Source organism: Ips typographus, linkage group LG11 (genome assembly GCF_016097725.1).
Source record: "Ips typographus isolate SLU linkage group LG11, UJ_Ityp_2.0, whole genome shotgun sequence".
In the NCBI taxonomy this organism is placed as follows: Eukaryota; Metazoa; Arthropoda; class Insecta; order Coleoptera; family Curculionidae; genus Ips; species Ips typographus.
Genome location: NC_138432.1, coordinates 9,313,490 through 9,326,352, shown reverse-complemented (window position 1 = coordinate 9,326,352; position 12,863 = coordinate 9,313,490). Strand labels below are relative to the sequence as shown.

The 12,863-nt window shown below is 36.3% G+C and overlaps 3 protein-coding genes across 10 annotated transcripts; 2 read left to right on the top strand and 1 right to left on the bottom strand.

Annotated features, from left to right (window-relative positions):
* Positions 1-94: 94 nt before the first annotated feature.
* mRpL22 (mitochondrial ribosomal protein L22) lies at positions 95-1,129 on the top strand. Of its 2 annotated transcripts, XM_081990292.1 has the most exons (5): positions 113-150; positions 208-466; positions 521-734; positions 790-903; positions 958-1,129. In XM_081990292.1, the coding sequence occupies exons 2-5, from the start codon at positions 269-271 to the stop codon at positions 1,062-1,064; spliced, it is 633 nt and encodes a 210-aa protein (XP_081846418.1). In that variant the 5' UTR covers positions 113-150; positions 208-268; the 3' UTR covers positions 1,065-1,129. The 2 variants fall into 2 exon arrangements, with proteins under 2 accessions (XP_081846417.1, XP_081846418.1); XM_081990291.1 differs by having other exon boundaries at positions 95-466.
* LOC145736054 (ral GTPase-activating protein subunit beta) lies at positions 1,058-8,122 on the bottom strand. 7 transcript variants are annotated; one of them, XM_081990276.1, is made up of 28 exons: positions 7,961-8,122; positions 7,675-7,881; positions 7,404-7,623; positions 7,316-7,342; positions 7,027-7,241; positions 6,767-6,950; positions 6,607-6,728; positions 6,403-6,550; positions 6,098-6,259; positions 5,513-5,614; positions 5,316-5,453; positions 5,044-5,266; positions 4,692-4,993; positions 4,431-4,640; positions 4,219-4,314; positions 3,832-3,972; positions 3,723-3,737; positions 3,466-3,647; positions 3,188-3,411; positions 3,006-3,129; positions 2,741-2,955; positions 2,461-2,689; positions 2,159-2,408; positions 1,901-2,098; positions 1,665-1,841; positions 1,484-1,599; positions 1,294-1,424; positions 1,058-1,242 (listed from the first exon to the last, which is right to left on the bottom strand). In XM_081990276.1, the coding sequence occupies exons 1-28, from the start codon at positions 7,994-7,996 to the stop codon at positions 1,131-1,133; spliced, it is 4,506 nt and encodes a 1,501-aa protein (XP_081846402.1). In that variant the 5' UTR covers positions 7,997-8,122; the 3' UTR covers positions 1,058-1,130. The 7 variants fall into 7 exon arrangements, with proteins under 7 accessions (XP_081846402.1, XP_081846406.1, XP_081846403.1 ...); XM_081990280.1 differs by having other exon boundaries at positions 6,607-6,713; XM_081990277.1 differs by lacking the exon at positions 3,723-3,737.
* Positions 8,123-8,442: 320 nt separating this feature from the next.
* Positions 8,443-10,691, top strand: Taf7 (TATA-box binding protein associated factor 7). Its single transcript, XM_081989386.1, has 5 exons — positions 8,443-8,634; positions 9,316-9,592; positions 9,643-9,806; positions 9,858-10,257; positions 10,313-10,691. Exons 1-5 carry the CDS (start codon positions 8,560-8,562, stop codon positions 10,519-10,521), a joined length of 1,125 nt encoding a protein of 374 aa, XP_081845512.1. The 5' UTR covers positions 8,443-8,559; the 3' UTR covers positions 10,522-10,691.
* The last annotated feature ends 2,172 nt before the right edge of the window (positions 10,692-12,863 follow it).

Here is a 12,863-nt window from a genome sequence, read left to right as displayed (position 1 = left end):
AATACGGCCCCAGATAAGGTGAGTGACTCTAACCTACTCCGAGTAAAGAAACGAACCAGACGGTAGGCAACACCGCCACGCCACATCTGTCAGTTCAGTTCTGGTCTAATTTCTAAACAATACAATATAACCTCAAACTTACAACAATCTGTAAATTTTGTTTATTAAGTTTATTAATAATTTTTATTTAAAGCCTGCATGTTTTAGCACTAAATTTGTTAATTATTACACCATTTTAATAAACTAAAATTAAACAAATTACATAGTTATGGCTTTAAGAAGTGGCGCAAAGGCAATATCTATCTCCACTAAGTTGGGACCAAATCTGCTTCAAAAGTTGTTTTTCCACAACACTCCTTCTTTAAGTGCTTGGAAAGCCAACAGAGAGAACGGCCCCACTCATTTTCTGGAGTATAACAAGAAAGTTTATCCCCCGCAGCAGCCTGGTGAGGAACCCAGACCTGCAGTAAGTTTTGCTAATGGCAAAGGTTCTTTCAGTGATTAAAAATTCTATTTGTAGTTTGTGTGCCACCAAAGAGCCAATATTAAATACAGTCCGTGGAAAATGTGGTATATAGCATGTCTTGTTAGGGGTATGCCAGTGGATGAGGCAATTAGACAGCTGAAATTTGTGAACAAAAAAGGGGCTATACATGTACGTGAAGTGATTGAGGAGGCTAAAGAATTAGCAGTTAAGGAACATAACGTTGAATTTGGAAGCAACATGTGGGTTGGTAAGTTATACAATCTTTAAAAAAGTGAGTTTTTGCTACAAAATAGTTATTGTAGCTGAATCATTTGTTACTAAGGGTCAAGTAATTAAAGGAATGCGTCGGCATGGCCGAGCCAGGTTTGGTATTGTAGAGTATTTTCATTGCCATTACTTTGTTAGATTAGAGGAAGGTAAGTTTTTTTAAAACTTTGGAAACTATTACTTTATTGCCATATTCTTTGAAGGCAAACCTCCAAAGCACTATTATGCTAATCATCCTAAAGAGCCCAAAGAAATGTTGGAGAACTGGCTGGAAGGCATGAGAAAACGCAAAGTGACAAACTCTTTATAAAAAACAATACTGATAGCTTTATTTATAAGTTAAAACTTGTTTAAAAATAAACTAAAAAAACATAACTTAAGTGCTGCTAAAAAGGAAAGTGAGAAGCTCAGGTTTAGTCATTTCTCTTTTGTATTTCTGAACCATTTCCTGGATTTTCAGTCGACGTCGCACATGAGGCGGCTGGTACCTAAACCAAATAAGTTTAATTTAACTGCACATTTTTTATGTGATAACCTACATGTCCGAGTCTAGCCTCTTCCGTTTAGCCATATTTAGGGCAGTATGGCGTACTAAAGAGCCTAAACTTCTCCGGCTGATTACCATGCCATCTATAAGCGGCGAAGTCAAGCTAACTCGGCCTGTACAACCCTTATAAAAGAAACTTTATATTACGAGACACCTAGTGTGAATACAATTAATCATCATACCTGCAAATGTACTCTTAATAAACCAGTTGAAAGTACTTGCAAGTAAATCACTAAAACTTCGTTGGGTTTTGTTCCAGTTTTTTCAAGACCAGTCCCCATGCTTTCCAGTAGGTCTTCTGTGGGTTGTAAAAAAAGTGTTAAACTCCTTTAAAATTACTCAAAAAACGCGAGGACTACAAACCTATAGGGACATTCAAATGATCTTCAAAACTTTCAAGCCATACAATCATAATTTTTGATGTGGTGTATGGATGAATGTTTGATTTGTTGCCTCGTTTCGGCGGTACGGGATGTTTGTCCGTTTCTAAGCTTTGCGATCTTTTAGAGGTGGTGTCTGACCAAGAATTGTCTGTCCAAGCTAAATGAAATAGTTTGTGATTATAGCTAGACTATGGTTTTCTTCAATAAAATACGTACAGGACAAAGTGCTGGCATTAAAACTGCTTTGAACCTCACTGGGTTTAAGGCTAGAGGGCACCACAAAAGCGATTTCTGAGCTGGCATCCGCCCAATACAGCACGTGTCTGCTTCCATCATAACATTTTTGAGCTGGAGTGCCCACCTGACTAAATTCAGGCGCAACTTTCCAGGACGTAGAAATGTGCCCGGTCCAACCTTTTTTGAATCACACAAATTATAGAACAGGTTTCATAAAGTCTTTAATTAATATTCTACCTGGATGTTTTTCAACATCAACTGGCCAACCTAAGGTGTGTAAAAACTCGAAAAAGTACGGAGAAATCACGGCGGGATTGAGAGCGTTGCCCACAATATCTTGAGCGTTAGTTTGATTAGCTCTTACGTAAAACACGTGGACAGTGTCGCAAGTTCTAGGGCTCATTTGATCCAAAATCCGGAGATCTTTACAAAAATCAGTGGCGCTACTGTCCAAAGCCACTAAAGTTGGCGTTTTGTGTGGGTTTTCCTAAAGAAATCACCATAATAAAATTTTTGCCACACTAAGAGAAGAGTAAAACCTCTTCATCCAACGTTAGTAGACCGAAATGGCTCAAAAACAGTCGAGCAGTTTGAAATTCGTGAGAAACAGGGGGCGGAACGCACTCTTCCGGTTGCTGGCTTTGAGATTTGTACAAATTCGATTCGGTTGTGCTTTGTCTGTTGATGAGTTGACTGATTATATCAGTTTGCTCCCTCAGTGAAAGGTTGTTTTCAAGCAAGGATTCTAGTGTAGGAATGGACTCGTCCCTAAAATGTCCTTATCATAAAGAGTGACTTAGTTTGAAGGGTTAAACGTACACTGAACAGTGCTGTACTCGATCAACACTGTCAGGAAAGTATTTTTGCTTGACTTGAGGTCGAACTGGTGCGTCTCGCATTGCTACAGGTCGACAAGCGTTCGAAGAATACGATTTAACACCCGATTTATGCCTTGGCAAGTGTCTTAGCTGCATTGTCCAGGCGTGTCTGCCAAAAGGGCCTCGTATTAGAATGGTTACGGTAGGCTGGGGGTCCTGAAAGACATAATGTAATTTGTTAAATGACCAAGCAAAGTAGAACTCACTTGGTCATTCCCCAAAGGTTCTTCCAGCAACGCAAGCATTACCGAACCTTCGGTAACAAAGTATCTAAACTTTTCCACGGCACTGCTTAAATCATTGTAAGCTGCATTGGATGAACTGCACTGCCTGTTATTTTTTCAGTTAATAATACCAACCGTTAATACTATAGTTATTCTGATTTAACCTTAATAAGAGAACTTCATTTAACAGTGAACTAGTGGATTCAGGACCGCACTGGTTCGGAAAATACGCAACCTGCTCTAAAATGTTGGTAAGTAAATTTTCAGCGGCCTCTCTCACTCTCATCGAAGCGGGTTTTAGTTCTTTGTCTTCTTTCATTTTGATCGGTTCGCCAGGTTTTCCTACTGATTTACTCCCTGATACTCCTAACTCGCAGACTTCCAGAACCTTTATTACATTCCATATTAGAATGTAAACAATTTTGGATTAGTACAGACTTACAGTTGTGAGACAATCTTTATCCTTAAGCAAGTACGGATGTTCACATAACCACACTGAACAACAATGAAATGCGGCCACAATAGTTGAATGCAAATCTTTTGAATGGGCAGGTGGGGGTCGTGAACACTGGTAGACAATGTAGTCGCAAAGCCATTTTACTGCTCTTTTACACTCCATAGCATCTATCAATTATACAGTTGAATTAAAATATTTTCAATCAGAGACAGTGGAGATTTTGTTAAATACATCAACTTTACCTGTAAGCCTCTTGGCTGCATACAACAAAAACAGACCTCAAAGTTTAAAATCAATGATTCAAGACTTAACTAAGATTAATTAATGGATCATTTTAAAACATGTAATTACCAGATTCCTTAATGTGAATCCTGGCTAGACCGGACAGTAATTCCAAAGCTGCTAATGACACGTTGAGATCAGCTTTCCATGAGGAAATTAGCCGATGACAAACGAGGTAAGTAGCTCTAACGAAGAGGGCATGGGCTGAATCTAATTTACAAGAGTCGACAATTAAAATTTTTAACTTTGAATTTATCTAAAAGAAGTTCTGAGTATAACAGCTTTATACAGGGTTTAACATTACATATGAGTCACAACTTTTAAGTGAAAACAGGTTTTACTTATAGAATAAGTTTGAAAAGCAATACACGTTCGCAGATATATAACACTTTAAGCAGGTCCGAGAAAAAGCTGTAACAAAGTGAAACATGTTGCAAAACAGCAGACAAAACGTACCTAAAGGTGCATCGTGATTTTCAGAAGGCGAACGCTGATCGGGAGTCAGTGAACGTTCGCTGCTAGCCATGCTAATCATACTGGCAGTGTCCGAAGCTATACAAGCCGTTTTGTAACAAAAAAATAAAATAAAACGCTAGCAAGACATAAATTGGAAAAGCAGAATGTAAAAGAAACATATCACAAAAGCTTGAAGGAAACAAGGACTTTACCACTACTAAGTAGATTAGCCGAGCTTTCATTAACTGGTTGAGTAACATGCTCGGCAGTTTCGTACAGTGCTGAGTCTTGCACAGACAAAAACAATCCTCCCAGTAACATATGAGCGTTTAAAGGGTCTCCTTCAACTTGTAAAGCGTTCATTAGTAGATTCATTAACTTGGGCTTCAACGACCCAAATGACACACCCTTATCGCTAGTTCCTACAACATCTCTACATACCAACTAGAAGGTTTAAATTGGTAGATGATTACCAGAATTGAAAAGCTCTTTAATGGGACAGTTTTGGAAATGCAACGGTAATACTAGTAAAGACAACAACAAATGTATGGCAGCCCTCCTTAGCTCGGTTTTATTGACATTCCCGGTCAATTTAAGGTCTTTATCAGGTAAAACAATCTCTAAAGCTGAGATGTAGGCAGGGATAAGGGTTCTAACCCCATCCAGATCTAAGCTGAATATATCCGTCGAGTTCATTATGATAGCCTCCATACATTCACCGCACACTTTAGAGTTGGTGTTGGACTTGAGCCCTTGGTATACCGCTAAGTAGAAGCTGTAAAAAACACTAGAAATACGTAATAAAACAAAACATACAAAACCCACCGAGCCAAATAAACTGGTAAAATCTCTTCTCCAGTTTTTTTAGCGCAAAATATCCGGCATAAGGTTCCTAAAGCTTCAGCTTTACCACTTTCGTACTTGTCTATGGTTAAACACGGAGGGATTTCGGTGTCAGACAGAGAACTAGGTTGGGAGTAATTTAGTGAACTTTTGCCACTATCAATCACCATTGAATTGGGACGTTTAAATGAACCACTAGCTTGACCTGAGAATACAATTTTCATCCTAAATCACGTAATTTTATTAAGACTTACGACTGTGTTGAGATTGTAACTCGCATCCTATAAATGCAGCTTCAAACAACCATTCCCCAAACAAATGTAAAATAGTATTACATTTAGGTCTTCCTGGTGCCAGAGGTGTCTTGGATTCAATGCTAAACGAACCTATAGCTGCCCCAATAACATATTTTGTTATACTTCTAGATTGCTGATGTGTTTGAAACACTTACATGTGGTGCTACCAGTTGATGGTGGTCCGCTATTCGGAACGGTTGGGTTCACCACCGATGTTCTGCTTGTTGTTAGTCCTATTAGTGAGGATTTTGGTATTCCTACCAGAAAAATTGAGTCAAACGCATTAAAATTTGAATAGAAATTGTAATTTTTAGTTAGCAACTGTATTAGATAACTTTTTGTTAAGACACCTACAGAAAAATAACATTAACAAGAAAAACTACTGTTTGGTTTGACCGTCAAATTAGACTGCTCCTATAGTCAAATACAATAGCAAATATCTGACACATTCAAAGTCATAAATATCTCAAAATTTATTTACGTTATATTATAGTAATATCCCATATTTAATGTCCGGTTTAAGAAAAATAGCAATTTACGCATTTGCAACAATTTGGTTATTTGTATTGTAGCAGTGAAGTTGGTGCTGGCGTTTACAGGGTGATGGTCTACTAAATATTTACTTGACCACTGTCACACAGTATGAATGAGACTATTTTCTGATTTTTCTTCTCATTGTACTAGTGCAGAAAATGTGCATAAACTCTTTTAGTGCTAAAATAAAAAAAGACAAATCTAACCCTTAGTCCCTGAAGACTGTGCAACACTAAAACTCTTAGCCAGCTTGCGCTGGGTGGGAGGAGTAGGTGAGTGCGACAAAACGGGAGGCGGCGCTTCGCCACGTGACCTTTCCGTGCCCGTTCCCATCACCATTGCGTCCCACCAAATTGGTTGGGTAATGCCTAATCAGAAAATGTTTTTTTTTTTGCTAAATCATTTATGATGATTGCGGATGAGAACACTATTTAATAATTATTGTTAATTGATTTAAGGAAACAATTGTGAAAAAGCATGCAATAATCCGGCAAAATGACACATAACGAACCAAGAAAAGCATCCACTTGTCCTGCTATTCCTTTAATAGCTTTCAAGAAAATAGTAGGTAAAACTTGCAGGCAGGGATGTTGACAAGGATCAACCACCCCATCTGTGCTAATAGCAAATTGTAGAAATTTCTGAGTTTGACTTATCACCTAAAACGTATTCCCTTAAAATGATGTGCCATAATTTTTTTATGAAAATGACACACCTCAGGTTTAGTTAAACTCACTGGGTTACCAATAGTCTTTAAAAACCGGTACCAGCTTTGAGCTATACAATCATTAGTCATAGTTTTAGGGATCAAATCTTCCTCCCCTGCAAAATTAGTGCCTAACTAAAGGTCCATCAACTTGAGGGTCAAACATTACCGATTTTTAATTCAGGAAATGTGGCACCATACATGAAAACTAAAACTTTGGAGGTCAAGGCAAGGCTGACCCGGTTCCACTGCTCTATTAAGGCCACTCTATGTCGCCAATTCATGCAACACTCCATCAAGGTTTTCCATAATGGAGGTGAAGGAAAACATTGAGCACATGCAATCAGCCATATCTAATAATCAAACATGATTTTAGAGTGATTTTCAGGTACAATAACCTGTGTGATAAAAATGAAAACTATAATTTACCTCAAACAAAACACTCAACACCCTTTCACACAACTGATCAGCTACATCATCTTTAATAGTGGGAGGCGATAGTAAAACATCATTAATAGCCAATAGAAATAATAGTAGAGCCTCCCAGGTGTCTCTGTCTAGTATTTTAGATCTGTGTGCAATATCCTGGAGAGTGCGCAGCACGCGATGACAAAGAACTGCTTGACGATGTATAGTATCAGGTCCTATTTTAAATAAAATCTTTATTAATCTCTAACTGTTCTGGAAAAAATACTAAAATAATGGTGAAGATGCATACCCAAATCCAAGTACAAAAATGGCCAGTCTTGTTAGGATTTTAGAATTTTAATTAAATACTGTATTAACAGCAAAAAAACTGGACTTACCCTCTCCTTTTCTGGGTACAAACAAATAATGTAAGTGGGACAGTATTTTCTTTGCATAAATATTAGGGTCTTCAACTACAGGTTTAGGCACACAAATTTTAGGTTGTGGCAATAGAGCAGTCATCCATTCACAATAAACATTAACACAATCTTTGATTGTTTCATGTTCAGTCAAAGGCAATGACAGTCCAAAGCATAGGACCTCCATAGACCATTGTACCTTACAGAATATTCAGTAATGTTTTGATTACCCTATATATGGTTTACTCACCTCCTTGTCTGTTGTTAAAACACTAGGTTCTGGAGCTTGGGCAATACCCAAGTTACTTGCCAACTGTCTGACCAAACCAAGGGTGATTTCTTTACTTATGGGCAAATCAAATTTTTCGAGAACACTTTGTCCGTTTTGTTCTTCATTTTGTATGGTGAGATTCAGAGACGTCCACTCGCTGTACATCCCTTTATTTTCACCACTTTCCTGAACAGTGTAAATAAAAAAAAAAGTGTAGGCAGGACTGCCCTGTATTGTTTAGTTTATAGCTCAAAACTTGACTTACCTTTAAGTTCATGCGATTAAACAGTCCCAAATTCATAGGCGCGTTTTTCGTGTGAATACCTAACGGGACAAGGAAATAATTATATAAATAATTAATGAATGAAAAAGAGTTTCCTCTGCTTATTTTTGTTTACATTATCCAGCACTGAATACGTCAGCCGAACTGTCAGATTGGAGAACGTTTTAGTGACAGTTGATAGTTACGCTGTGAGGTTGCCAAGTGTTGGCAGAAACCTAAATTTTTTTAGATCAAAACCCATGTTTTAAGCATTTTTTTTATTATAATCAAAATACACGAAACACAAAGAGAATACGTAAAAAATAACTGAATATTGAATGTAGAAAAACAAAAAAAACTGGACTCAAAACTACACCTTTAAAGAAATTAATTTTAAACTGCACAGCAATGCATAATAAAATATTTATAAATGGCAACATGGCTCACTATCTATCCTCTCTTGAACAAAATATTTGACATTTGAGTATTTGAGGTTAGGTTAATTATTTTGTTGTGGTTACATTTTGCATTATAGAAAATTATGTTAGTTATTGATTTCTACACCTTATTTATTATTTTTATTTAATTTTTCTGTGTTAAAAATGTTTTCCAAAGCTAAAGAAATTGACGATGGTCCTGCCGAATTGGAATCACAGTTTGTTTTACGTTTACCTGTGGTAAGTCTGTAGTACCTAAAGAGATAGCAAAAAATGTTTGTTAAAGTGGGTTTACAACTGTTTTAGTCTTTGTAAAACGGTTCATTAGATATAATATGTTTATGAAAATCATATTTGTAGAATATGATTCATTTTTAGTGAGTAGAATGACAATATAGTTGTGGGGACACATCAGAGTAAAACTGTTCTCAAAAAGGGGAAGATTATTTTTATCCTTACCTTAAAGTAGATGTAGATATTTAAGCTAAATAGCCTGAACCTGGTGTTATCTTCTAAACCTCTTTAATTGATCAAAAAATCTAAATAGTGTCTATTTTTTTAGTCTAGCAGTACTAAAGTTTAGTTGTTTTATCTTGCAATAAAAACAACTCATATGTATGATTTTTTTATAATAAATTTATTCACACAGAGCACAGTATTATTCGATTTTAGTACAGTTCTGAAAACAATTAAAATTTTCCAATTGTCCTAGAAATAAGAATTCTACTTGACCATTACAATTTACTGCTCCTAGCAAAAATGAATTTAATTGGACTATCAAGAGTTGTTTGATATTGATTTAGAATGGTTTAGTGGCAATCTAGTATTTTTTTACTACCTCTGTTCTGTTAATTTCTCTTTTCTACAAAATCTGTAGTTTTCATTGAAGAAATGATATAAAGATTCTATATACTTTAATAGGAGCCTGCAAAAGTACTAAGAGAAGCTTTACGGAATTGTGAAAACTTAAAGGACCGGTTTACAATAAAAATTGAGGATGACATGAGACATGCCGAAGTGAGACTGGATCACTGGTTGCTACCAGGCAAAGTTGTAGATCTGCCTACAGTTATAGAGTCCCTAAAAACCATTGACAATAAAAGTTTTTACAAAACTGCAGATATTTGTCAGTTGTTGTTGTGTAAAGAAGAAGAAGATCAGGTGGTGGAGGAGGAAAGTCCACAGAAAAAGAAAAAAGGTTTGTGTATGTGGTTGTTTTGCCTGTTTACAATTTTGGGGTTGGTGCAGATCCTAACAAGGTTGATAAGAAGTATTTGTGGCCGCATGGAGTGACACCACCAGTGAAAAACGTCCGGAAGCGTAGATTTAGGAAAACATTAAAGAAAAAGTACGTGGAAGCACCTGAGATTGAAAAAGAACTAAAACGGTTGCTAAGAATTGATAATGATGCTGTAAGAGTTCACTTTTACTTACAAATTTAAATTTATGTGGGTTAATTTCAGGTGAGCGTTAAATGGGAAGTAATCAATGAAGACGACGAGAACAAAGTAAATAAAGGATCTGTGGTGATTAAAAAAGAAGTATTCGATCCGGATCTACAGCCTAAAGTTGCTGAAGACGATATTTTTGGAGGGGCAGTAAGCGACTCGGAAGACGAAGACGCTCACGTTTTGGATGTGATTGATGAAAATAGCCAAAACTCAGCAGAGGACAGTCACTTGACCGACTCAAATTCAGTTTTGAATACCTCCATGGACCAAAAACTACTCACGGAATTTTCAAGTGATATGTTTGAGGCTTCCAACACTATGCTGCAAGAAGTCGACTATTACGCTTCTAGTAGTGGCAATTTGAGTTTTTCGGAACCGAATTTATCGTATGCAGAACCAAACGTCAGCAGAGGTATTTGCGTTGCAACTTAATTTCAGGGTTTCATTTTAAAAATTTTTTTTTAAAGAAACTATTGAAACCAAACTGGAGGAGCTCAACATGGAACTGAACGACATAAAGGCTCGTAGAATAGAGCAGGAAACGAAAATTGAGAGCATTGAAAATTTGGCTCTAAGACAACGATTCCAGGCTAATGTTGAGCGTTTGTTGCAGGAGCAAATTGAGAAAGAACATGACGTAGTTCAGCTGCAGGAGATTTTAAAACAGTTTGATTGACTTTATATTTAAATAATTCATTAAGAGACTTGATTTTATTTTAAATTGTGTTTGAAAAAGTAATTTTGGGAGACAGATTAATTTACTGTGTTGATTATACTTATTATACAAAATGGTATTTAATATAGTAGCAAACATATGAGCTTTATTGGAGCAATTTTGACCTAAAACAGCGTTTTTTTTAACCAAACAAAAGCAATCTTGGCAAACCTTCAGGATATAATCTAATAAATTCAGGTCGTGGGAACAGAAAGGGACGCTAAAAACCAGTTAAATTGCCGCGTGTACGTCCAGTATATATTGAGTATTAAGCCCAATAAAATATATAGGGCGCCGATATCATAAAATTTTTGCGGACAAAATCCGACCCATGAAGGAATTTCGTTGGAGTCTGACCGATAAAGTGTAATTTTTCACAAAGGGTCAGCTAACAAAGAAGTTCTAGTTTTAGAGTTTGTTATTCACTAGAGTTATTTTTTATGATGTTTTCTGTAGTTTTGTGGCTGATTTTTCAATGAAATTATGTAGTGTGTTAATACTTTGTTTTGTAATTTAATCATACTTATTGGTTCACAACTTCTATATAGCTGATATCGTTGTACAAAGTCCGAAAGGTTGGCGATTTGTTGGTTTAATCTTTGGAAAGCTAACCGGAAGTCAAATTGATGGCGACTAAAATTACATTTTGGGGTATAATCGTTATCGCAATGCACTTACATTTTCAATTTGCGGAAATGCCATTTCCCAGCGGGTCGGATAATTTTTACATCATTTTTTTACTGTTGAAAAAAAGTGATAACATTATTTTAATGTCGCGTAAAATGTAGGATAGAGACGTTGAAGCTTTAGGGCCCCGGGGGCTTATATATACATATAAAAGAATGGAGGAGAAAAACGTTTCTTCAGTCATTTTTCTAAAGCTAAAAGCGCGAATTCATAAAGATAAAAATGAAAATAGACATTAATCACACCGGGGATTTAAGGTTTTGTACATAAGAAGAACCAAAAAGGATGAAAACGATTAATTTTGCTTTCACTGTGTCACCGGTTTTGAAAGGCAAAGGTATATAGATCCTTTATGTCTACAATGGGCAGAAAATCGAATTTGTTATTAATTTATTTGTCAATTTGAACAGAGCGGTAAATCATCGCTGTGGGCTAGTTGTGCGGACAATGACGTGGTATGGAAACATGAAAGGGCTAAAAAAAAACAAACATGACCCGAATTTTGGTCTGTTTAATTTCGAGGCTCGCCTCAAAAAGATCAATTAATCATCGTTTAATTTTAATTGTGCCGGAAAAACTTTCCATCTCCTAATATTGAACCTCCACCAACTTGCCTGAGGGATTAAATAATGTTCGCATGTAGCTAATTATGCGTGTAACGCTGAGAACAAAACTGACAATAGAATAGAAGCCATTTTTCTGTTTTTTTTTAAGTCAAATTTGTTGCTTAGAAATCTTATTTCTAGAGTGGGAAATTTTTTTTTAGAGACCACTCTCATTTATCGGTCGTCTGAATAGCTTTTCCCGAGCTCATTTTCGAGGAAGATTAAAAATACCGGCTCATTTAGTGGCGAGATCGACTCACAAAAGCCGCAACGTAAAAAGTGACCTCAATTTTTTTATTTCGGCCAAGATGCGGATAGAAATGTTTCTGAGGAGAACCGACGGACTGAACCATGGAGAATACGTATGTAAGCAGTAAAAAGAACGTTTTGTTAGAGATGAATAGAATTTCACAAACCTTACTTGAATCGTCAATAGGTGAAACTGAAACATTTTTTATCAAGAAGTGTGCATATGAATTATTACTACTGGATGATGTACTCCACGTGTATACACGAAATAATTTCCGACTGTCCATAGGAAATTTATCGACTGCAGAACAAAAGGACCGAAAAGAGAATTTGGGATGGGAATTATCTCGTAATAACGTTCAGTTGTCGAATTGAAACGGAATAACATTTTAAGAAAATTAATGGGGTTTGTCCGAAACGCTGTTTCTGCTGATACCACTAAGTCAACAAATCGCTTCGAATTTTCCTTTTCTTTTATTTCCGAAGCCCTAGGATTTATCTGACCGCCCAGTCGGCTTTAACTTAATTTAACCCACGGTTGAATCCAATAGCTTTCAATGAACATTCCTTTTGGAATAACAATTTTATTGCCTTATTGCAGAAAAAAATTCCTACTATCTTTATTACAATATGGTACATGTTGGTATGGTTGACAATTAATAATACTATTTTAAGTTTTTCAGTTGTAATTATATCTAACCCACAATTTTTCCAAAGTGAAATTTATGATGGTTGAAATGTCCGCCCAATTTTGGTCATTTT

What these genes read in the sequence shown, in the direction of transcription:
- mRpL22 (XM_081990291.1), top strand. Translation starts at nt 269, where the DNA reads ATGGCTTTAAGAAGTGGCGCAAAGGCAATATCTATCTCCACTAAGTTG. An exon ending in TGGAAGCAACATGTGGGTTG is followed by an intron (nt 735 to 789) that starts GTAAGTTATACA and finishes TAGTTATTGTAG; the next exon opens with CTGAATCATTTGTTACTAAG. An exon ending in CTTTGTTAGATTAGAGGAAG is followed by an intron (nt 904 to 957) that starts GTAAGTTTTTTT and finishes TATTCTTTGAAG; the next exon opens with GCAAACCTCCAAAGCACTAT.
- LOC145736054 (XM_081990276.1), bottom strand. Translation starts at nt 7,996, where the DNA reads ATGAATTTGGGACTGTTTAATCGCATGAACTTAAAG. An exon ending in TTACCAGTTTATTTGGCTCG is followed by an intron (nt 4,994 to 5,043) that starts GTGGGTTTTGTA and finishes TGTTTTTTACAG; the next exon opens with CTTCTACTTAGCGGTATACC. An exon ending in TAAAGAGCTTTTCAATTCTG is followed by an intron (nt 4,641 to 4,691) that starts GTAATCATCTAC and finishes GAGATGTTGTAG; the next exon opens with GAACTAGCGATAAGGGTGTG.
- Taf7 (XM_081989386.1), top strand. Translation starts at nt 8,560, where the DNA reads ATGTTTTCCAAAGCTAAAGAAATTGACGATGGTCCTGCCGAATTGGAA. An exon ending in TCCACAGAAAAAGAAAAAAG is followed by an intron (nt 9,593 to 9,642) that starts GTTTGTGTATGT and finishes GGGTTGGTGCAG; the next exon opens with ATCCTAACAAGGTTGATAAG. An exon ending in AGAACCAAACGTCAGCAGAG is followed by an intron (nt 10,258 to 10,312) that starts GTATTTGCGTTG and finishes TTTTTTTTAAAG; the next exon opens with AAACTATTGAAACCAAACTG.